This window comes from Panthera uncia, chromosome C2 (assembly GCF_023721935.1).
Source record: "Panthera uncia isolate 11264 chromosome C2, Puncia_PCG_1.0, whole genome shotgun sequence".
Classification (NCBI taxonomy): Eukaryota; Metazoa; Chordata; class Mammalia; order Carnivora; family Felidae; genus Panthera; species Panthera uncia.
The window spans coordinates 128,733,787-128,759,472 of NC_064810.1; the positions used below are offsets into that span (position 1 = coordinate 128,733,787).

Consider the following 25,686-nt stretch of genomic DNA (forward strand, 5'->3'; position numbering starts at 1 on the left):
TAGATCCATCTGCTCTCAAAAAGAAACCATTAATGAAGGTGTCTAGAGACTTTCAGGCCCCAACTGAAAGAACTTCCTGAGGGCCTCCATATCATTGACTCTGATGAGGGGAAAACACACAAAGTGTGCTGGCCACTGAGGGAGGAACAAAATCTTCACAGGAAATGAATGAAGTCTAAGCCTGGAAAACTGAATGTCTGTCTGAAAATACCTAACTCCTAACATGTCTAGAGTGATCCTATCTGCAAGGGCAGGAACAGGGACAGCTTTCCCCTCCGAGATCTCCCCATCCCAATACCATGGCATCCATTCATCCAGTATGAAATCTCTTCTGCAGAGCAGAGAAAGCTACACAATGAGACAGACACAGAGGGCAGAACTAGCCAAAATTTCAGAAGTCTCCATTGACCTGCAGGCAGTGAAATGAAGTTAAAGCCCGTCAGAAGAAAACTTGAGCACCCTTCAACACACAGTCATCCTTATGCCCCTGAAAAATGGCCCCAGCTTTCCATAGAAAGGAAGCGAATAACACAAAGCATAGGTGGTCTCTCTGCACTGTTGCCCGCACACAGAAATATAAGCATATGGAAAAAGGTTGTCTCCTTCTGCCACTGGAAAAACTAGAGCTTTAGTGATAGGTTTTGCTCCAAAATTCCTTCCAATGATCTTTTGACTTGGATATTTTTGTCAGAGGGACTATTTACTATTATTTTAATGCCAAACATAATACAAAGTATTAACTTACATTTATTAGACGCATACCCACCCTCCCTGTCCTCTTTCCTGTTTTATTTTTTCCATAGCACTTAATCACATATTAGTATATGATTTTACTAATTGTCTAATCTCTCTCCACAGCCCCACCAGAATGTCCTCTCCCTGAGGACGACTTGGTTGTATCTGCTGCTGTGGCCCATGCCTAGAACAGTGCCTGATATTGTTAGCAATCTATCCAATGACCAAAGACTGAATGAAGACGTTAGCATCATAGGTTACTTAAGGTAAAGGCTGCTTCCTAATTGTTGCTGACTGAATGATTCTGTTGCACTAAGTACTTGACTGTTATAAACTGGATCCCTTTATTTATTTTATTTTTTCCCTGCAGGACATGGAGTAAAAGATCTTCAAATCAAAAAAGTGATTCCTTCCCCACCCAGGGAACAGCAAGATGTCACGACTCTCCTGTTCCCATGGGTGGCATGGCCTGGCCAGTTTATTAAGATATCACCCTTGGCTGAGGCTGGTCTTTCTGCTACAGTAGAGGTAAAGCAAGTTTAACCTTGGAATGGGGAGGTGGCAGGGTCAGGGTGCAATGCTGCCCAAGTGCACCTCTGAAGGGTCATTTCAAACTGGGGTTTCACATACATCAGGACATTCATCAGTCTAAGTTATAACCCCCACGCCCCACCCAGGGCCATCTTCAGCAATTCCACATCTGTCAAGTAGGTCCAAAGGTCCTTCACTAGAAGAGCCTCCTCTCCCTGTAGCTCCTCTAGGTTTATCTTCTGCATTAGGTTTATCCCAAAGTGGCCAAAATGGCTTTTTATTCAGTGCTGCACATTCATGAACTTTTCAAAGGTTGACCATTGACAAGAGCTCCAAGTCAGATTATACCCTCTGTCTCACAGACACACTGACAGTTAGGAAAGAGGTTCCCCATACAGGTTTAAATGTATTTCCCATCTCTGGGCCATCCCAACTGTGATACACTAAGAATTAAGATTTAACTTAATTCCATAATTATCCTGTGAGCAATACAGTCACAGTGCATTGCATTTTTGCATATTAAATTTTTTGTTGTTAAATTTACATTTAACACATACCCCATTTTTTGTTGTCCTATTTTACACAGTTTTACATTTAAAAGACCTCAGTGGGAGAGCCTGGGTGGCTCAGTCAGTTAAACGTCCAACTCTTGGTTTTGGCTCAGGTCACGATCTTAAGGTTCGTGAGATCAAGCCCTGCATCGGGCTCTGTGCTGACAGTGCTGAGCCTGCTTGGGATTCTCTCTCTCCCTCTCTGTCTCGGCCCCTCCCCACTCATGTGCACACTCTCTCTCCCCAAATACATGAATAAACTTTAAAAAAAACTTTTATAATTTAATATACCTCAGAAGAATGGAAGTGATCCATATCTCTCCCAGCCTCAAAGAGACTCTGATCTCTCTTACTCCATGGCCCTTCTAAAAGAGCTGTTTGCGTTCACATACTACTTTCAGCCCAGATGTCATTTTCTGGAGGACAAAGTCTGTGGCTGCTTCATCTCTTTGTAGCTATCAACTAGATGCTTGTTGAATGAAACTGCTCTTTGCCATTCTCATCTACAATGGAGAGTTGAGTTTGGCTAAATTTATGTCTTTTTCTTTCAAGACAGAGCACACATACATCTTTATGTACTCACAAACTAGGAGATGTCCATCTAATACAAAGATAACAACAACAAAAACCAACAACAAACCATGCCAGTTAAAATGGTCTGTGGAAATAAAAAAGTTTTCCCAAATATATTTCTCAGCTGACTTGTGCTTTTCCTAGGAAGAAGTTAAAAGTATATTAATGAGCTGTTTTTAGCCTTTTATTCATCTAACTAGTGAAATTAAAATATTGGCAGACTGTAATTAAATGAAGACGACATTATGGACCCTGAATTAATACTGTCATTGGAAATACTGCTGTGTATTACTAGTTGGTCTGCGTGTTACATTACCACCACCTGCTGTTCATGATGGTCAGTTTCAAAGTAGTGACTTTCCTTCTCATTCCCCTTACTAAACGGTTGGTAAATTTAATACCACATATGCCGACCACTAATTTCAACGTGCACCCTGGTGTCCTGGATAGTATTTCCTAAGTTAAGCTCCTCAGTACACCAAGCTAGTAAGAGCCACCTGGAAAGAAAGGGAGTTCAGTGGTTGAAGGAGTTTGGGAAAAGCTCTTGAAGGGTCACATTTTACCCCAGCAGATTGAAGTCTGTCTGTCAAGAGTCCCTCAGTTTAAAAAACAAAACAAAACAAAACAAAACTGATTTAACTTTGTGGAACCAAGTGTTTTCTAAACTTGCTTAATCATGGAACTCCCTTTTTATATAGGACACCTATTAACATTTTCAAAGGTGCCAGCATTTGGTGGTTCATAGCTGTAAATGTGCAAACTAGGCAAATTTACAACATGATGTTTGCTTATAAATAATGTGCCACCAGATTTACACATGTCGTCTTATATCACCTACAGAAAACACAGGATGGCAAAGTCACGTTGTCACTACCACTTCATAGCAAAGTTATTTCAGAAAATGAATCCTCCCACTACTAGGCCTCAATAACAACTTTCCAGCAGTGCTTCTTAAGTTCTTCCAGCAAAATAACTCTAATAGCAAAGAAGGATAAACTCACACCCCTGGAACGGGACTGTCAAAAACAGAATACGTCTCCGAAATCTCATGCTTTGCTTTTAAAATTCGTGCAAGAAATAGTGCCATGTTGGTGAAGTGACAAATGTTCATGATTATCCACTGCAGCAGTGTTTTTAATTACAAAACATTAAAAACAATCCAAATGTACATCAACGGGAAAGTGGATAAATTATAGGACAGCCATATAACGGAATATACAGCTGTTAAGACAAAGAATGGGAACATTCTCTACATACTAACATGGGAAAAGCTCCAAAATAGTTAGGCCTATGAAAAAAGCACATAACAGAACTGTGTAAAATGCCAGTTTTTATCAGAAAGGGGCAAAAATCAGAATTTCAGAGTTGCTTATATATGCATAAGGCAACTTTGGAAAACTCCGTAGGAAATTCTTAACAATGCTTACCTTTTGGGAAAGAAGGTAGGAACTCAGAAAAAGGAAGACAGGGATGAGAAGAGACTTTTAACAGTATATCATTCTATATTTTTGAGACATATGAATGTGTAACCTATTAAAATTATATTAAACATTCAAAAAGTATACAAATTTTCATTCCATGACATATTCACATCTGTACTAATTTTTTTTAATTCCCATATATTTTTACAATAGTAAAACTAAATCCATCTTTAAATTCCTGTTTGCTGGGACATCTAGGACATCATATGCGTGGTTCAGTGTGAAAGGCATGGATTTAGGCCATTTAAAACTTGCTTAAACATTTAGCTTTCATTCCATTTGCAGAACCAACATCAACACAAAAAAATCTGGAACCTCAACTTAAAAATACTTGCTCAAACAGTTTAGGATTTTTATCTATAAGCTGGAGTTAGAACGCTGATGCTCAAAATCAGTACTAACTTACTTTTGGAAGTGACCACACAGAAAATGCCACAACTCAGAAATGGCAATCTCGAGTGTGAAGCATCACAGACTGCTGCCCATTCTTCAATGCCAGAGTGCTCAAGGGCAAACCTCTGCTTTACTGCCCAAAGTAACTGGAATTTCAAACTCTCCCAGCTATTTTCAACACATTTTTAAAAGCTTGGTGATTACGAAGCTATACTACAAAGCTGCACTCATCAAGACAGTATGGTACTGGCACAAGAACAGACGCTCAGATCAGTGGAACAGAATAGAGAACCCAGAAATGGACCCACAAACATATGACTAACTAGTCTTTGACAAAGCAGGAAAGAATATCCAATGAAATAAAGACAGTCTCTTCAGCAAGTGGTGCTGGGAAAACTGGACAGCGACATGCAGAACAATGAACCTGGACCCCTTTCTTACACCATACACAAAAATAACTCAAAATGGATGAAAGACCTCAATGTAAGACAGGAAGCCATCAAAATCCCAGAGGAGAAAGCAGAAAAAAACCTCTTTGATCTTGGCCACAGCAACTTCTTACTCAACACGTCTGTAGAGGCAAGGGAAACAAAAGCAAAAATGAATTACTGGGACCTCATCAAAATAAAAAGCTTCTGCACAGCAAAGGAAACAATCAGCAAAACTAAAAGGCAACTGACAGAATGGGAGAAGATATTTGCAAATGTCATATCAGATAAAGGGTGAGTATCCAAAATCTATAAAGAACATATCAAACTCAACACCCAAAAAACAAAGAATCCAGTGAAGAGATGGGCAAAAACATGGATAGACCCTTCTCCACAGAAGACATCCAGATGGCCAACCGACACATGAAAAAATGCTCCACATCACTCATCATCAGGGAAATACAAATCAAAACCACAATGAGATACCACCTTACACCTGTCACAACGGCTAACATTAACAACTCAGGCAACAAGAGATGTTGGCAAGGATGCGGAGAAAGAGGATCTCTTTTGCACTGCTGGTGGGAATCCAAATTGGTGCAGCCACTCTGGAAAACAGTATTTTTAGTCCTCAAAAAACTAAAAATAGAACTACCCTACGACCCAGCAATTGCACTACTAGGCATTTATCCACGGGATACAGGTGTGCTGTTTCAAAGGGACACATGCACCCCCATGTTTATAGCAGCACTATCAACAATAGCCAAAGTATGGCAAGAGCCCAAATGTCCATCGATGGATGAATGGATAAAGAAGATGTGGTATATATATACAATAGAGTATCACTCGGCAATCAAAAAGAATGAAATCTTGCCATTTGCAACTACGTGCATGGAACTGGAGGGTATTATGCTAAGTGAAATTAGTCAGTCAGACAAAGACAAATATCATATAGCTTCACTCATATGAGGGCTTTAAGAGACAAAACAGATGAACATAAGAGAGGGGACACAAAAATAATATAAAAACAGGGAGGGGTACAAAACATAAGAGACTCATAAATATGGAGAACAAACTGAGGGTTACTGTAGGGGTTGGGGGAGGGATGGGCTAAATGGGTAAGGGGCAGTAAGGAATCTACTCTTGAAATCATTGTTACACTACATGCTAACTAATTTGAATGTAAATTTAAAAAAATAAAAAATTAAATTAAAAAATGGAAATGAAATAAAATAAAATAAAAACTTGGTGATTATGTAAAAAATAGTAGTAATCAGTCTAGCTTAAGCCAAAAAATTTCCCATTATACTTCCTAAAAAAATAATAATAATTAGGATTCTTTTGGTTATACCTTCACAGCAATTTTATAAAATGCTTTTTATATATGTGAAAAGCATGTGTCATTTCTTTTTATTGAAGATATAGTCCAGGAAGCCTGGGTGGTTCAGTCAGTTGAGCATCCGACTTCAGCTCAGGCCTTGATCTCACAGCTTGTGGGTTAGAGCCCTGCATCGGGCTCTACACTGACAGATAGGAGCCTGGAACCCGCTTTGGATTCTGTGTCTCCCTCTCTCTCTGCCCCTCCCCCCACTCATGCTCTCTCCTTCAAAAATAAGTAAACATTAAAAAAATTTTTTACAAAGATGTAGTCCAATAAATAAATAAAATACAACACAGATATTACTCTAATGGAACAAGCAAATGCAGTATGACTAATGTCAATAAAATGTACTATAGTGCCTGCATTTTATACCATGAAAGATATTCTGAGGACAAGTTTTGTATCCTTATTTACTTCCTAAGAGTGGTTTAACCAGCCAACAGTGCCATTGATGTCCTCTAAATTCTCTTAAACTGAAATTTTATTTCTAGGTATAAATAAGGCCAGAGTAAAAAGACAAACAGTGTGAATAGATGAACCAATACAGCACAACCAGCAGGGAGTCATTTGTTACCACTTTCATTGATTCTGATTCCATTTTAGAAGCTGTTCGCTCTGGAATCCCTTCAGAGAAACAAACAGCCAGTGGCGACCTCATGGACTTAAAACTCTACAGCAATCTCCTGATGATCTGTTGGATATTCATAAGTGGCAGAATGATCCCACCTTTAGGTTTTATTTCACTTGTAATAATGAGTTATGAATAATTGATCACTGGGTAATAAATTATTCAGGCAAGCAGGCAGTTTCCAAGGAATCCTGGAGTGAGTCTAGCTAATGGCATAATACAAGTCAGTGGCAGCTGCTGAGGGGACACCCCACAATTACCCAACGCCGCAGAGGCATGGGTAGTTGGTGCCTCTCAGCGTGGGCTTTCCAATGAGGAGCCACACTAATACCATCTGAATTTTCATAAAGTAGAAATCCCCATAGAGTACTCTAGTGTCTTTCCAAGTATGGTTATGAAGTATTGAGCGTGACTTCTTCATCCATTAAAGCAGGATATTTGTTATCAGCTGAGTACAACCTTGGCTGCTGAAACTAGTGCTGAACCAAAAAACTGTGAAATCAAGAATGTATGTCTACATACATGCACGCACACACACATACATATGCATGCACGTGTGTGTGCACATATACATATATATAGTTTTCAGGTATATTATGTACATGCAGACGTACACACATACACAGAGTTTTTTTTCAATATATGAAGTTTATTGTCAAATTGGTTTCCATACAACACCCAGTGCTCATCCCAACAGGTGCCCTCCTCAATACCCATCACCCACCCTCCCCACCCTCCCACCCCCCATCAACCCTCAGTTCTCAGTTTTTTTTTTTTAATTTTTTTTTAACGTTTATTTATTTTTGAGACAGAGAGAGACAGAGCATGAACGGGGGAGGGTCAGAGAGAGGGAGACACAGAATCTGAAACAGGCTCCAGGCTCTGAGCTGTCAGCACAGAGCCCGACGCGGGGCTCGAACTCACGGACCGCGAGATCATGACCTGAGCCGAAGTCGGCCGCCCAACCGACCAAGCCACCCAGGCGCCCCTTGCTCTCAGTTTTTAAGAGTCTCTTATGCTTTGGCTCTCTCCCACTTTAACTTCCTTTTTTTTTTCCTTCCCCTCCCCCATGGGTTTCTGTTAAGTTTCTCAGGATCCACATAAGAGTGAAACCATATAGTATCTGTCTTTCTCTGTATGGCTTATTTCACTTAGCATAACACTCTCCAGTTCCATCCACGTTGCTACAAAGGGCCATATTTCATTCTTTCTCATTGCCACGTAGTACTCCATTGTGTATATAAACCACAATTTCTTTATCCATTCGTCAGTTGATGGACATTTAGGCTCTTTCCATAATTTGGCTATTGTTGAGAGTGCTGCTATAAACATTGGGGTACAAGTGCCCCTATGCATCAGTACTCCTGTATCCCTTGGGTAAATTCCTAGCAGTGCTATTGCTGGGTCATAGGGTAGGTCTATTTTTAATTCTTTGAGGAACCTCCACACTGTTTTCCAGAGTGGCTGCACCAATTTGCATTCCCACCAACAGTGCAAGAGGGTTCCCGTTTCTCCACATCCTCTCCAGCATCTATAGTCTCCTGATTTGTTCATTTTGGCCACTCTGACTGGCGTGAGGTGATATCTGAGTGTGGTTTTGATTTGTATTTCCCTGATAAGGAGCGACGTTGAGCATCTTTTCATGTGCCTGTTGGCCATCCCAATGTCTTCTTTAGAGAAGTGTCTATTCATGTTTTCTGCCCGTTTCTTCACTGGGTTATTTGTTTTTCGGGTGTGGAGTTTGGTGAGCTCTTTATAGATTTTGGATAATAGCCCTTTGTCCAATAGGTCATTTGCAAATATCTTTTCCCATTCCGTTGGTTGCCTTTGAGTTTTGTTGGTTGTTTCCTTTGCTGTACAGAAGTTTTTTATCTTCATAAGGTCCCAGTAGTTCATTTTTGCTTTTAATTCCCTTGCCTTTGGGGATGTGTCAAGTAAGAAATTGCTACGGCTGAGGTCAGAGAGGTCTTTTCCTGCTTTCTCCTCTAGGGTTTTGATGGTTTCCTGTGTCACATTCAGGTCCTTTATCCATTTTGAGTTTATTTTTGTGAATGGTGTGAGAAAGTGGTCTAGTTTCAATCTTCTGCATGTTGCTGTCCAGTTCTCCCAGCACCATTTGTTAAAGAGACTTTTTTCCATTGGATGTTCTTTCCTGCTTTGTCAAAGATTAGTTGGCCATACGTTTGTGGGTCTAGTTCTGGGGTTTCTATTCTATTCCATTGGTCTATGCACATACACAGAGTTTTTATGTAAGCTAGCCTTTATGCAAAGCTAGCAAAATAATGCCAAAATAAGCTTTACCTAGAGGAAATTATCTGTTTTTCTTGGTTTTCAAAACCCTTTGAATATAACTCACACCTTTGGAGCTCAAAAACTCAACTTCTTTAGAGATAGTAAGTTTAGTTAAAAGGCAATTTCAGTTAGGTGTCAGATATCAAATATCCAAATGCTTTACTTCCTAACTATTGTTAAACTGCCTGCAAATCACATCAGTCATCGATATAAATCTATAAATCACAAGTTCCAAAACCATGATTTTCATTTGTAAAACAGTCCTAAAACTAATAAAACTACTCAATAATCATTGTGCTGAAATATGCTTGAAAGAACATGAATTAAAAACAGATGATCAACAAATGGCAAATCCAATTTTGTAAAAAGCAGACTGGTTGTCTTTCTCCCAAATCCACCATATGTGCCTCTGTGCAAGACCAATGAGATGGGAGAGAAGGGAGTGAGGCAATGGAGGACTTCTGGGCCAAAAATCTTCCTCAAATCCCCCCTGAGGGAAGGCACATGTAACTACCTGATTAGGTTTTTAAGGGTTTCTCCAAATTCAAACTAATAGGGAATGGAAATGTCAATCAAGCTGTCATTAAAATACTGAGTGCCCACCAAATATTGGAGAAGCTGAGGAAACTGACACCCAAACACATTCTAATCAAAGCTTAATATTCCAAATTTTTGAATCTTAGAAATTGGGAAACCCAGCATACATGATAAGAGTATCAACATAAACCTTAAACTTCCTCATTTGCTCAATAAAGGTCATGAGAAGCAAAGACTATAATTGTTCTCTTACTAAAAAAAAAAAAAAAAGAATATTGATTGCTCTGAACCCGAAGATTAAAAAGCAACATTCAGGGGTGCCTGAGTGGCTCAGTTGGTTAAGTGTCTGACTTTAGCTCAGGTCATGATCTCACAGCTCCTGAGTTTGAGCCCTACATCAGGCTCTGTGCTGACAGCTCAGAGCATGGAGCCTGCTTTGGATTCTGTGTCTCCCTCTCTCTCTGCCTCTCTCCATTTGCAGTCTCTCTCTCTCTCTCTCTCTCTCTCTCTCTCTCTCTCTCTCTCTCAAAAATAAATAAACATTAAAAAAACATTTAGGGGCGCCTGGGTGGCTCTGTCAGTTAAGCATCTGACTTCGGCTAAGGTCATGATCTCACAGCTAGTGAGTTCAAGTCCTGCGCTGGGCTCTGTGCTGACAGCACAGAGCCTGGAGCCTGCTTCAGATTCTCTGTCTCCCTCTCTCTCTCCCCCCTCCCCTGATAATACTCTGTCTCTCTCTCCTCAAAAATAAATAAAAACATTAAAAAAATAATAAATAAACAAACAAATAAATAAAAAGCAACATTCAGCTTAAACTACCAAATTTCACAATGACTATCACTGGCAACTAAAAAATCAACCAGTTAATGATCTTAGAAGTTTTCATGTATCATGGTCCAGGATTTACATTTTCTAAACACATTTATTAAGGTATAATTGATACACAGTATACTACCCACATTTAAAGTATATAATTTGATAAATTTTTACATTTGCCCATGAAACCATCTCCACAATCACGATAATGAACATGCCATCATACCCCAAAGCTTCCTCATGCCCAAGGTTTTGCTTTTTCAAAACTTCAGGTGGATTTTTCACATAATTACGAAATAACAGCACTGCTGTACCAAATATGTTCTATAGCATGTCAAAGGTTTCATAATTATTCATTCATACTTATGAGTATCAGGTATTAGGGTATTATGAAAGCACCTGTGGAACAAAAAGTGGCTGAGTTCTTATTAAACTATGGAACAGAAATTCAGTGTCATGGTATTTTAAAGCAATGAAAGTCACATAATATTAACTGCTTATTCTTAATACTATATGCAATTTTTTATACAATATACAATTAGTGTAGCACACAAGCTACTTTTAGAACTTTGCATCGTCAACTATGTCTATTTCTCACATAAAGATAAATTTACAAATTACTAGTTCTAAAAACTAAGAAATAACTGACTAAGAAGCTAACCTAAGGGTCGTTTTTCTCCCTTGTTGACTTATAAGTCATCTACATCACTCTAAATTACTATTTAGACATGGATGTCATGGCAACTAAACTTTTTTCCCAGGAAAGTTGGCAGTAATAAAGTGAGCCAGAAACGAATCTCAGTCTGAGAGTTTTCCACTTTCTCATTTCTTTGATGTTTACTTTATAGATGTATCTTATTCCAAGTTCCTTAAAGGTGAATGATATCACAACTCAAATTTTCAGTTCAAAATAGTTATAAGGATGAGTGCTAGCCAAATTGCCCATACCTACTCCTGAGTCAATGCATGTGTCAAAAAAGGAACCAGCTCGGTTCAGAAAGGGCAAAACTGAAAAAAGAAGATGCCTCCCTCAGGTGATCCTGTTGGAGTGAGTGATGGTACAGGGGGACTGCCTGCTGTGTGTCAGGCAGAGTGCTGGGCTGCTTGACCCACCAAAAACTACTGGAGCCTTCACAAGATGGCTGCTTGAAGGCTACTTACGCATGTCATGTTTGCTTTGGGTCAAGAAATTAAAGTTAGAAATTATATTGAAAAATATTCTGACACCAGCCATGAAAAACCCTGGATTTGGTTATTGAGGTTCCTCTGGAATCCATAAAAAATTAGCTCATCTCTCTGAAAAAAGTCCATTTTTGATTGGGAAGGGAGTGAAAACTTGAACTAGTCAATACCTATAAAGTTTTGTTCTTATATATTATGCACTCATCCTTAAAATATTTTGTTTTACTGGGGCGCCTGGGTGGCTCAGTTAGTTAAGTGTCCGACTCTTGATTTCAGCTCAGGCCATGATGTCATGGTTCGTGAGTTTGAGCTCTGCATCAGGTTCTGTGCTAATAGTGTGGTTCATGAGATCAAGCCCTGTGTCAGGCTTTGCACTGATAGCATGGAGCCTGCTTGGGATTCTCTCACTCTCTCTACCCACTCCCCTGCTCTCTCTCGCTCTTTCTCAAAATAAATAAATAAACTTAAAAAAATTTTTTTAAATATTTTGTTTCACTTATTGAATAAATGAAACAAAACAACATTTAAATAGTAGTAGGCTTACACAAATCTTACATTTTAAAAATTGGGAGCCATCAACAAGGACAATGTGAAGGGACCAGCATATCTAATTACATTTTTAAATTATAATTCACCAAAATAACTTATATATTCCCCACCCATCTCATATATTTAAATGAATAATATTCCTTATTTCCTAGGGTATTATTCAGTGTTGACAAAACCATTAGCTTCCCTATTCACAAATCCAGCAAAACATCATTAGAACAGAATGGGATAAGTAAAGAATGTAAAAGTCTAAAAATCTAATATATATACCATAGTAATTTGCCTACATTCTTTTCCTGTCAACAGTCTACTTGTGGTATTTTCAATAATTCACTTTTATTTTCTTTCAAACAATAGCAATGCAAGAAAAAAAAAGCATTTAAAAAAAAAGCCTTTTTGTGTACTGTCGTCTTCTTTCTAAATGTTTCTCAGTGATTCAGTCTTCAAAGCAGGCTTTTTGGCCCCTTGCCCCGGCCAAAATGAAACTGCAGGTTTCCCTGCATCCTACTCATCCTAAAATATTTTATTTATTAGTCATCTATCATCTGTAAATATTAAAAACCAGATTATAAGCTCATGGCTTCTTTTATGCTAATACATGCAGGAAAGGAGCCTCAGGATAATGTAAATCACTTACCCCAAAACATCGTCGACTTCATTACCATGATTGAGGCAAGTCAAAGTAACTGTGCACCCTTGCATTTTATTCTCTTTTTCCTTCCTACCTCCCGAACCTTCAGTGTTGTAAGATGGCCAGAAGCTCAGAGGCTTGACTTTATCACAGACAGAGAACTGGCAAAGCCCAAAGTGAAGTCCAAGTTCAAATTTTCCCTTCCTGCATTTACCTAAAATGAGCTGATGCACAAAATCCTCCAGAATGTGAACTGCTTTAATATCCTTTCATATTACAATGTCTCTTAAAGGATTGAAGATTAAGGGAAACATGATCACTATGGGAAAACCTGATGAAAACTGTTTTCTAGCAGGGCAAATTGGAAAGAAATCATTCGTTTCCTCCAAATTGTTTTCATGACTCCATTGCATAAACCACTGAATCCTATTAAACTAAGTCAGCCCACTCAATAACCCAATCCTCCCATCACAGATACCCACTGGGGAGAAAGCCCTGGTACAATACAGGAATAATAGCTTTAATAAGAGTACATAAAATGGGCTCAAAGTTGGACTCATTAAATTTAATGTTTTGTTTAGAATGAGTCAAAACTGAAAGTACAGATATGCTAAAATGATTAAATAAGTCAGACAAATCCACAAAGAGGTGCTCGTGGTGCAATACATGCATACTAGCTTTGCAAAAGGCTACCAGCTATTAAATAGCAGAAAGTACTGTCACATCCTGAATCACTGAAAGCTTGTTTCAAGTATTATAAAACTCTATGCATACTGGTAAGAACTACTACTCATTCTTAATTATTTTTTGACACTGTCAGGCTACTATAATCAATTTATTAATTCGCTAAGAGGAAATAATGTCCTGTCTTTTTATAAACAGTGAAAATGTTTACACAGAAAAGGCAGCTTTCAGTGCATTCCTTACAATATGAAAACTGATTTCTCCATTTCTCACTGTGTCAGAAATAAGCTTGAAAATGGATGAAGTCCTTTTTTTTTTTCTAATTACAACTGCGTGTGTCAGCATATGTGGCCATAATTCATAAGTGGCCCAAATATGCTTCAGAATGGAACAGAATGCCCATCATTTCTCAGTGATTGAAGCTTGGTTCTTCATTAGTTTTCCAGGGTGATAGCAGTGACAGAAAGGGGATATGCTGCAGTGATCATGATATCAAATCTCTGAGGATGCTAAAGGGCACAATAGTTTTTAACTCCTACTTCAGAGAGGTTACTAGAACCAACTACAGGGAGCCAATTGATAGTAAAGCCATACAGCAGACAATTATGCAAGCATTTATTTTTTCTTAATGTTTTATTTTTGAGAGGGCGAGCAAAAGCGGGGTGGGGGGGGGCAGAGAGAAGGTGACAGAGGATGCCAGCGGGCTTTGTGCTGAGGGCAACGGGCCCATATGGGGCTCAAACTCACAAACTGTGAGATCATGACCTGAGCCAAAGTCTGAGGCTCAACCAAATGAGTCACCCAGGTGCCCCGCAAGCATTTTAAATGACGCTATTAAGGGGTGCCTGGGTGGCTCAGTCAGTTAAGCATTTGACTCTTGATTTCAAACCATGAGATCAAGCCTAGAGGCGAGCTCTGTGCTGACAGTGAGGAGTCTGCTTGGGATTCTCTCTCTCCCTCTCCTCCCACTTGTACATGTGCACACGCTCTCTAAGTAAATAAGTAAATATTTACAAATAAATAAGGTGATGTTTGTAAGAGGACTTAGTAACATGGGAAAATACGGGGTTCCTAGGACATTTAAAAACAATATGTGCCATGTCACAAATTTCTAAGAAAGCAATTGGTCAATGTTTTAAACTTAGTTTGAAAGCTTCAGAAACCGGTGTGGATTTGATTACAACTGGGGACTTCATGTCCAGGTTTTGTTCCAACCTTTGTCTTCTTAAACAAGAACAGATGGCACCTACACACATAGCCCATAAAGCTGTGGAACTGGACTTGGTTCCTGGAAGGTTCCTGGTATCTGTGGCAGTGGCAATCATTTACATGGCCTCACAGGCCTCCACTGAGAAGAGGACCCAAAAAGAAATTGGGGATGTCGTTGGTGTTGCTGATGTTACAATCAGACAGTCCAACAGGCTTATCTATCCTCGAGCTCCAGATCTGTTTCCTACAGACTTCAAATTTGACACCCCTGTGGACAAACTACCACAGCTGTAAATCGAGGCAGCTGATGTCAAATTCTTATGAACACTGAACTCGGCCTGTTGTACATAGTCCATAGCAAGTGCTGGATTGAGCCTTTCGTTAGTAAGGAAAAACACATGGTATGCATTCCAGGGCTAAATATTAATTGCATGGCATTCTATATGTATACACGAGTGAAACATATTTAATGATATAAATTACTTATTGAATTTGCTTTCTTTTGTAGCAACCTAGGAAATTGTATTTTGGAAGATATTTGAAATTAAGTAATTCTCGGATAAAACGTTTTTCAAAACTAAAAAAGAAAATAATAACATGGGAAAATACTTATATCTTAGTGCTTCAAAAAAAAAAAAAAAAGATGCAAACTTATACAGACACTGAACAGAAGCGTTCTCTCGCCCTTTTGCCTCGTTCGGTGGTCCTGGAAGTGCAGTCTTCAGGTCAGCAGCAACAGCTGGTAGAGATGCGCATTCTCAGGCCCCACCCAGACTTGTTAAGTCACAATTTTGGGAGGAGAACCCAGCAATCTGTTTTAACAGCCCTCCAGGCAATCTTCTGAGGCCCAATAAAGTGAGAAAACCACTAGCTGGTTCTTAATCATCCTTCAGGTCTCAGCTGAAACAACATGTTCTCGGGAAGCCTTGCCTCCCCCAGGGTCACCCTGCCAGCTTAGACGGGTCTATCATACCTCAGAGCAACCAAGACTTTCCTTTCACAATGGTTATGGCAGCTTGTAATTACTTTTATGATTATACAATTAGCATTTTTCCCTCTCACTAGACCAATATTCTAAAGCTTAGCTGCACATTCAAATCACCTGGAAGCTCTCGAAAATCCAGATGCCTGGGGTGTGGTCCAATTAAAACAATGTACTGGGGTATGGCTCAAACATGTATTTTTTTAAAATACTGTGATTCCATTCTTTGGCCAAGGTTGAGAACCACCAAACTCAAGCTCCTTGAAGAGCAGGTGACCAGCAAATAGTGACCAACATCTGTTGAATAAACATGTGGAGTTATTTTTTTTACTTTTATTTATTATGTGGGTGTTTTTTTTAATCTTGCACATGGTACAAAATTACAAATGTACAAAAAGGGTTGAGTGAAAAGTAAGTCTCCTCACTCTCACCCTCCATCTCTGAGGCAACCACTGTGACCAATGCCGTATGTTTCCTTAGAAGAGTGAATAAATATTTGTCAACACGTACGAAAAAGACCAGCAGTTGGGTGGCAGGATTATACATTTTCCAGCTTTATGCACACCTGCACTTTTTATTAAATGTATGTATATTAGTATCAATACAGGAAAAGGAGGTACCCTAAAGATAACTGAATGTACGCATATCCAGAGCTATTTAGGAGATATACCCTGGGTCTGACGGTTCTGAGAAAAATGGTCACTTTGGAATGATGTTCTGTGTTATGAGGAAGAGACCCTTTATTTGGCTTAAACAAATAGCTGTCTATTCCACCCACTTCATTTTGTTTTATTTTCACTTCTGATCAGATATTCAGCTTCTCCAGAACTTGCATCAGAAAATGGTTGAGGGCACATGAAAAGAGATACTATTCATTCTAGGCCCTGAATCAAGAAGTGGTATCACAATTTGCAGATCTGTCTTGCCTGAATTTAGTTAACAGGAAGCCCTATCAAGACTGACCATGACTAGGTATATTAAGATGAAAAGCTGAGGACTGGATCCTAGTGTGGTGGCTAACTACGGTTCTGTCCTGCAAGGCCCTGACCTCCTCAGCTCCATCCCTATTGATGATTGTATCTCAACACCACATGCTGGAACCGGGGTATAAATCTGAGATGCTCTCAGAAGACACTGCGCTTAGGAGAGCTGTCTTCCAATAATGGACCCAGACTCCTGTGGGTTTTATTTTTATGATTGTTGTTACCCTTTTATGACTTTTCACTTCCCTTACTTTTAAGGTCTAAGACCTCTCCCCTCTGCTGTCAGTGCGACTAATTCTAGCAGCAATTCTTAGCCCACTCTCCTCAATCTTGTTTCTGTGGCTGGGTGGGAAATCTGCCTGTTAGAACTTTTAAAAATCTGCTCTACTACAGGCCCAAAAGCTCTCCTTGGAGGCAAGGACCTAGGCTTGAGGCCATTTCTCTAAGGACTTGTTAACCTTTCCTATTTAACTCCAGTCCTTATCTCATACTGTAGATATATGATACTGGGAAGAAATGCTCTGTGGAGAGAGAATGCATTTGCATGTTAACCATGTTGGCCATATTTAGGCAAAGGCCAATGTGTAGGTGCACAAATAAAGAAAGAAATATTTGGATATTTACACCACAGGACCAAGAGGGGAAAAAATGAAAGCTCTCTATAATGCACAGAAACTAGCAAAATAAAGACTGTAGGTAGCTAGGAAGGGATCTGGGCACTGGCCATTCCAACATCTCTGAGAGCAACCTGCTACACAAGTGTTTAAACCCCGTACCATTTACTAGTTGTTTTCTACAGGTTAATTCTATCCCTCTTCCAGACTGGAGGCTCCTGAGAGCCAAGCCTTATCTCCTATTGCTTCAGTCTCCTCGCTGGTGTTCAGTACAAAGCAAAGGTTTAATATATAAATTAAATACTTATGAGTCGACAAACTTTTATAAAAGACGACAGCACAAAATCAACTCTAAATAATAATGTCACTGTATTTTAAGTTGATGAAATTTAAAACAGCATTATAACCAGCATTCAATGGTAAGATGAAAATTCTAAATTCATTACAACTGTGGCCATGATTAATCATGTACAACTAATCATGTACAAGTTTAATCATGTATCTTAGGGTAAGGTAAGATTACTTCCTTAACATCTCTTTTCTATTAAGTTACATGCACTATGCTAAGAACCAAAGACCTTCTTAGCTCATCACTTATGGATTTGCTTTTAAAGAAAAAGGTCTGACAGGGGCGCCTGGGTGGCTCTGTTGGTTAAGCGTCTGACTTCGACTCAGGTCATGATCTCACAGTTCTTGTGTGAGTTTGAGCCCCACGTCAGCTTCTGTGCTGACAGCTCAGAGCCTGGAGCCTGCTTCAGATTTTGTGTCTCCCTCTCTCTCTGCTCCCCCCACCACCCCACTCACATTCTGTCTCTCTCTCTCTCTCTTAAAAATAAACATTAAAAAAATTTTTTTAACTAAAAATAAAGTCTGACAGCTTAACAAAAATATAAAATTATGAAGTTGAATTAGAACAATATTTAGGAATATGAGTTAACATTATCACATCCCCACCACATTCATTAGACCAGAATTTCTATAATCATGAAAGAAAATATTCCCAAATATTGGTTTATAAATTTCATGATGTGGAATAAAAAAACCTCTCTGTGTCATTCAATACTCCTTTAAAGTTTAATTTCATACTACTGTGATAACCAAAAAAGGAATGCCCGATCTTTATGCCAAAGAGAAAACTCTCTCCAAACACACACTAATCAAATGTCATGGCTATAGTTTTTTGTTTTTTGTTTTGTCCCATAGCAAATGCAGAAAGTCAATAAAAATGTAAAGGAATGTGGTATTTACACTGTAATTAAAATTCACAAATTCACAGAATATGAAAAATGTCAATGGTAGAGTGATGCCCCCAAGTGGCATAATGATAAATTGCAATACTTTGATGGAAAAGTTAGAATAGCTATATTCCCTTTTGTCAAATTCTTCAATTAAATCTAAAAGTGCATATTACGTAAACCTAGATTTCATAGGGGCTAGTAATAAGTGTCCTGTAGACCACCTCAGACTCATAGTACACCCAAGTCACTCTTTTAACTAGAGAAGAGATAGTCTGGTATATAAAGGTTATGATATACTTTCCTTATAATCTCAAACAGTTAGGGGTATGTCTGCAAAACAATGAAGGGAGTCAGATCTACTTTGATTTATTAAAGGAGAAGCATTCACAACATTATATAAATCTTTTCAGAAAGCATTATTTTCTACCCATCTCTAATATTAACCAATTCCCTATGTTTATAGCCCAGTATGTAAAGTAGAATCTAAAATTTTATGTAACCAAATTGCTTGGACAATGAGTAGTGCTAATTAATGTGCTTTTCTCACTAACTAAAGATTCAATTGTCAACACTGTGGGGAAAGAATCTTTAAAAAATGAGTTTAGTTTCTGCCTCTGTAACATGTATGAAACATAATCACTGATAAGTTGCTATCTTATATAGCTAAAAAGTCAACATTCTGAGGATCAATTGCTTTTGGACAGTCATAGAGATACAAAAGAATATGACAATAGAATTGTTACAATCTCAAGAAAGATTCTTGAAGAAGATTTTAAAATCACATGCCTGATAGCAGATTGCTTGGAGAGATTTCTCTCTTAAAAGTGGAATACAAAAGAAAAACTTCCTCTTAATAGAGAGTAAAGTTATTGGGTCGTGACTAGATAAAGTTTTGGTAGGCTTCCTTTAATTATTCCTATAACTTGGATTATTTATAAATAAGATGAACCTCAACTGTTATTGAGTGATAATTATATATAAGGTAATGTGATATTCTATATTTTACGCATATATTTACAAATATATCTTATATTTTTTTATATTATATATTCCTTATTAGATAATATATGTTTATCTGGATGTTTTATACATACATAGATATTTTATTTAACCCTATTTCAATCCTATGAGGTTTAATACCCATTTTACACATAAGAAAACTGAAGCTCAGATGAGGAACCTGCATAACGACTGGCTTTACATTTGACCCGTTCACCTCCAAACCCTGTGGTCTTAACTGTGACACTTACTGACTTCCTTCTAGCCTTCTAGGATTTTGTGAGCAGCCACAGCCATGATTCTTCATGATTTTAGCAGAGGTGTAAAATCAGATGTCTACAGAGATAGGCAGTGGGTATAAGAGACAGTGAAGAGTGGTAAGACACGGCTAACTGAAGAGTATAGGTTCTGTCTGAAGGGGGCAGCTGCTACCCAGCTCCAGCCCATATTGGCTATATAGCATCAATGTTAGCAAATGTTACCAAATCTTTTTTTTTTTTTTTTCCAAGAGAAGATGAAAAGCTCAATCTTTCTGAGAATGTACATTTTTAAATACTGGCAACTAATTTAGACTGAAAAAAAATCCCCACTATGCAGGCCAAACAAAACACATCTGAAGGCTGAATGTAGCTTGTATGTAATATGTTGTAGAGATTCTGATGATGAATGATTCCCTTTCAAGAGATTCTACACCAGACTTTTCGGTGTCAAATAATTTGTCAATTATCCTCACTGTTGGATTCATTCCACAGACTGAGGCTTCATCTGCCATCTTCAGTTCAAATCAGGTATTTTTAGACCAATGCAAGTACAGGAAACGTTATTGGCAAATCACATCCCAACCAACCAGCCCCTTCCTCTCTCATTTCTGCACCCTTCCTCCAACACACGCATATACACTACACTCCCATATACTATGGGTGCATATACACCCATCATCTCAAGTCGGAAGCTTTCAAGTTTGGTCTTCATATATTTTATTTTACATTCCTTTAATCAACTTTTTAGCCCTTCTGTGAATTTTCTTAAAATTTTTCATATTCCTTACTCATTAAAGAAACCAAAATTGGATATGATCTTTATGATGAGAGACAGAAGAAGAAAAATGTTCACTTTTAGCCCAGAAGACTGATCTATAGCCTGCATAGTTCCAAAAAGGATCAAAGACATACTGGTTGCTACATTCTTTTTTTTTTTTTTTTTAAACAAGCTCTAGCCAATTTTATTAACGAAAAATTTTACGTGATTTACTTTTCACCAGTCTGTTCTGGCATGCTTCGAATGATATCAGAATCACCTGGATCAATAATAGCCAGGGTGCACACTCTGCAGTATTTCCCAAACGCTGTGCCCAATTCAATATTATTGCCGCTGTAGTGATGGACACCAGTTTTGGCCAACATGGCATAGTATTCTATTTCAGATTTCCTCAAGGCTGGGCAGTTGTTGGCGAGGATGACCAGTTTCACTTTGCCATGTCTGATCATTTTCAGAGTCTGCTTGTACCCCAACACGTACTTCCCACTTTTCATAACGAGTTGGAGCCTAGAGTTGATGGACTCCAGCGACTTTTTCGTCTTCTTTGTGGCCACCATCTTCCTGCCTTAGGTGCGGGGCAGACCCAACCAGAAGCAACGACCAAAATGGCCGGGAGAGAGAAAAAAAAGGTGGTTGCTACATTCTTAAAGGGTCTCATGACTGCCTGCACATCTCACGAATAGTTAATATCAAGCTGAATGATAAGCACCATAGAAATCTTGTGAAAGTAGTTTTACAAGCAGAAATTCGAAGAAAACCTTTATGATCTACTACTCCCTGCACATCCCCTCCCCCTTGAGCAGTAGGCATGTAACCACCAGCTTCATACAACAAAGGTGCAGTGCAGCTCTTTCTGCCCACAGGTCCTGTCCCTGTGCTATAATAAGGGCACCTTTGTGCACCAAAAACATCTCAAGAATTCTTTCTTGACTGTTTGCCCGTGGCCCCACCTCATTTACAATACGATGTACACAAGTCCTGGGTCAGATTTAGGTCTTACTCTCAATGTTTCCATAAAGGTACTCTGGTAATTTTCAGAAATTTATCATCCTGTTCTACATGGCTGGAAGAGCACCTCTAGGATTTATGGAAAAGAAGTCTTTGATAGGAGTCGTGAAACCTGTTCTAAGGACACTGTCGTCATTCCTCATAGAGGAATTCAATGAAAACTATGGATTCTTGATAATTACTTTGTAAAATTCTGGACACAGAGACCATTTAAAAGGTTGAGTTTGAAAATAAAATAGCAGCACCAACATTTACTTTTCTAATTCCTATGTAATATTAAGAAGTAGAAAATGTTTATCACACTGATATTAAATCCAATGAGCAAAAGCTAAAAGAATTTTGAGTTGACTTAAAACCTCCAAATAAAAGAATAGATTACAGGATGGAAATTTGTTTGCCTAGAGTTAAAGGCTGACATCTTGGATCATTTTTACTTCTGCCTTCTCTTTTTTTCCTGTTTCTGACATACAAGACGTACAAGTTTTTTATCCTAACTCCAATTCCAACTAACTTTTCACTGTAGCAAATTCAAACAACTTCAAGCTAAAAATGAAGATTGATCCTTATCTGTAGCAGACATTTTCTCTGCCTTGACAGTTTAACAGTCCCATCAAAATCAAAGAAAAGGAAGTAACCAGAGGATCCTCAATATAAGTTAACTTTAGATGGGAGTTCCTGTTTGATTTAAATGTCCTAATTTGAGAGTTGTATGACTACAGACTGAAAAACCCCTCCATAGAAGAAAGCCAAAGAAAATTAATACCATATTTCCTTTTAGTACACCCTATTCACCTCAAGTGTGAATTACCATTTATTTGCATTTCATAACATTTCTAAAACTGCCTTCATTATAAACAATTCTTACTTTCTCATTCAAGAAGTCCCAATCAAGTTAAGTGGAAGCAATGTTGTAATTGAGACTCCGGTATGCATAAAAATCTTATCTCCACTTAATCTACTCCATCTCCCTTCTCTAGGTCGTTCGGGTACTTCACTCACCTACTGAAATGGCTTTAAAAACCTTATCTGGAGACATCATTCCAGAAGCTTTTCTGTTGCTTATTCAATTCTGACCACCTTAAATGCAAAAAGCAAACGGTACTCCATATTCTTAATCAGCTAAGAGCTACGCATACAAGGCAGCCAACTCAAAATGCGTATGAAGTATTTTTACTTACAATTCCTCTCCTTGTTTTGCTTTCTTGTCTGAGACCAGATAGACAGTTCCAAAACTTCCACTACCAAGTTTCTGTTGAACTACGTATCTTCTTGCAATCAAGGTCTTTGGATAAGCAGAAAGGGCTATTGGTCCACTCACACACTTAGTAGCCTCTTGGAACTTCAGCATTGCTCCAAATGAGAGAGAACTAGTTTATTTGTTTATAGAAATTTAACTTCGAGTCTCTTAGGAGATCGTCAAATCAATCCAAGTAGCGTCAGTCAATCCCTGAAAGATGAAAAGTCCAGAGATCAGGTCTAAAGAATGTCGACAGATTCCTAACTATGTGTACGTTTCTGACCGTGATACTTGCACCCTGAGTAATGGATTCAATGACACCACATTTAATGACTTGAGAGAAAAATGTTAAAAGGTAGAGATATTGCAGATTCTAATAGAAGACAGTCACAGGAAGAGAGCCTTCCCTCATACATCTGAATGAATATAGCAAAACTGAGTTACAGTTAATCTGTTTAAGATTTATACTCCCCACTTACTTAAAAAAAATCCAAATTTAAGAACATTATAACTTCCTTAAATCTATACATTTGCATTAATCTTTTTGTAATTCTTTTTAAAAAAAAATTTTTTTTTAACATTTATTTATTTTTGAGACAGAGAGAGACAGAACATGAATGGGGGAGGGTCAGAGAGAGAGAGAGAGAGAGACAGAATCTGAAACAGGCTCCAGGCTCTGAGCTGTCAGCACAGAGCCAGACGCGGGGCTTGAACTCACGAACCTCAAGATCATGACCTGAGCCAAAGTCGGATGCTTAACCGACTGAGCCACCCTGGCACCCCAATCTTTTTGTAATTCTTTCTTCCTACCTTATGTCTGTTTTGATTAACAAATAGTGAGTTAGGATTCGGGGCGCCTGGGTGGCTCAGTCGGTTGAGCATCCAACTTCGGCTCAGGTCATGATCTCACGGTTTGTGGGTTCGAGCCCCATGTCGGGCTCTGTGCTGACACCTCGGTGCCTGGAGCCCGCTTCAGATTCTGTGTCTCCCTCTCTCTCTGCCCCTTCCCCTGCTCATGCTCTATCTCTCTCTCTCTCTCAAAAATAAATAAACGTTAAAAAAAAAATAGTGAGTTAGGATTAGACTAGAAATCAGCATAGAATTTCTTTCTGTAGACATTGAACTATTGTATTTGCATCTATTAGAATACATGTGAAGAGGAAGAAAGACTTCGGAATAAATTCCCCTCCTAAACAATTTCTGATCCAGTTTCTGAAATTATTATACACACTATGTAGAGAATAATCTCTCTGGATTGGAAACAAGAAGTGTCACAAATCCAGTTCAAACCAAAAATTGTATTTTAATGATAACTGAATATAAATGTGTTGTAATTCCTCAAGAAACTATAAATGCATAGCAGGATTATGAAAAGTAGGGCTATTCCATATGAGTGTGTGCCCAGTAAAGTCATTTCTATTTCATCAAAATGTAAATGTCTTTAGTAATGATGAAGAGTGGGTTTTGTTTTAAATCTATGAAAATATGATTTTAAATTGAAGACTGTCTATGCCTTGGAGTCAAGTTTCCATATGCAACTATTCCAAAGCTGTAAGACAAAAACTGCTTGTGTATAATGATAAAACAAGATGTTATCTGTGTTTTGGGGAATATGACCAACAGGTTTCACATGATGGTGGCAATTACAAAAATCCTCAGAATAGAATATAAATGGTAAATGTCCATTTACAGCATTTTTCTTCTTGAAATAATGCATTAATCAGTTCAGTTTTACCTGATGCCAGTCAGAAGTATTCTAGTAACCAGCTTTAAAAAAAAAAAAGAGACAGAGAGAGGTGCTTGGCTGGCTCAGTCAGTACAGCATGTCACTTTTGATCTCAGGGTTGTGGGTTTGAGCCCCACACTGGGCGTGGAGATTAGTTAGAAATAAAATCTTAAAAAAAAAAAAAAAAAGGAAAAGAAAGAAACCAAATTATCTTGCGGCTGTGTCTCATGAGAATACTAAAACAACATTAACATTGGGTTAGAACTTCAGAGCTGGTGCCTATACCTCAAAATCCCTGAATAAATAAAAATTATGTCAGATTATCAAGATCACAGAAAATACTAGTGAAGTCTACTACTGAAAAAAACAACTGGAGAGCAGGCCTCCAGATGTGTATTTTATTGGCTTTCTGTGCTCCCATAAAAGTGATACTTTCTGGCCAAATTAAGCTGTTAAGATAAATGTATGGACTTAACAGCTTTTTCAACTGAAAAGGACCCTTCAAATCACCCAGCAATTCTCCTTATTTTAGAGGTAAGATGAAGGTCCCTGTTTAGTGAGAGACAGAATGGTTCTGAAAGTCCAATTTCCCAGGGCTCCTATTTGTAAATGAGCTTTTAAACCCAGCAACGTCTAAGCAGTCTGGCCTGGGCCACAGAGTTTCCTTTGGCCCAACCTCCCAGACTCAGCCCGCGCGCCCCCTTCCCCAGGCCACCTTTAGACCGTCGACTCCATTAGTCTCTCTTCAAACACAGAGCTACCCTAGTAGGTAGAGGGCTGTCTAGATTCCAGAACAACCTGTTCTCTTGTCAACGTTCCCTCGCGCCCCCCTCAACGAAGGTTGTGAATGAACTTGAGTGCCAGGGACACACTTCTTTATCTCTCTTTGGCGCCTGTCATCTAGTAGGTGTTCAATAAATTTTTTCAGGGCAAACAAGTGTCCAGCCGACCGACTGTTGCCCAAGGGGGGGGGGGGAGTGTGCGTGGCGCGAGGAGGAAAGAGATTTAGAAAGTTGGATGGGAACCGTGAAAAGGTGAGATTACCTCCTTGTGCAACTGACCCTTAGACAAAAGACATGAGAAGGAGTGTTTATCATAGGTTGAAGTCAAATAGTTCTCCTCCCTGAAATGAGAGGAAGCAGATTTGACACCAGATTCTGCTAAAGTACAACGCTAACCTTAAAGGTAAACTTTAACCTTAAGTTTAACATTCCTTGCCTCAACTTCTTTAAAAAAAAAAAAAAAATTACACTTTCGCAA

General features: G+C 38.6%; 2 protein-coding genes across 4 annotated transcripts in view; both read right to left on the minus strand.

Annotated features, from left to right (window-relative positions):
- The window catches only part of NEK11 (NIMA related kinase 11), a 278,031-nt gene that overhangs the window by 251,963 nt on the left and 382 nt on the right, over positions 1-25,686 (minus strand). For 2 of the 3 annotated variants that reach the window (XM_049629821.1, XM_049629823.1), the window contains exon 2: positions 22,642-22,910. The exons of the other annotated variant lie outside the window; for it this stretch is intronic. In XM_049629821.1, coding sequence (XP_049485778.1) covers positions 22,642-22,811 — 170 coding nt within the window. In that variant the 5' untranslated portion in view covers positions 22,812-22,910. The remainder of the gene's footprint in view (positions 1-22,641; positions 22,911-25,686) is intronic. 3 annotated transcript variants of the gene reach the window in all.
- On the minus strand, positions 20,594-21,050 carry LOC125922007 (60S ribosomal protein L30-like). The gene has a single exon (XM_049629835.1). It carries the CDS (start codon positions 21,010-21,012, stop codon positions 20,665-20,667), a length of 348 nt encoding a protein of 115 aa, XP_049485792.1. The 5' UTR covers positions 21,013-21,050; the 3' UTR covers positions 20,594-20,664.

Bases quoted from the DNA above. Each gene is read 5' to 3' on its own strand.
- LOC125922007 (XM_049629835.1), bottom strand. From the start codon at position 21,012: ATGGTGGCCACAAAGAAGACGAAAAAGTCGCTGGAGTCCATCAACTCT.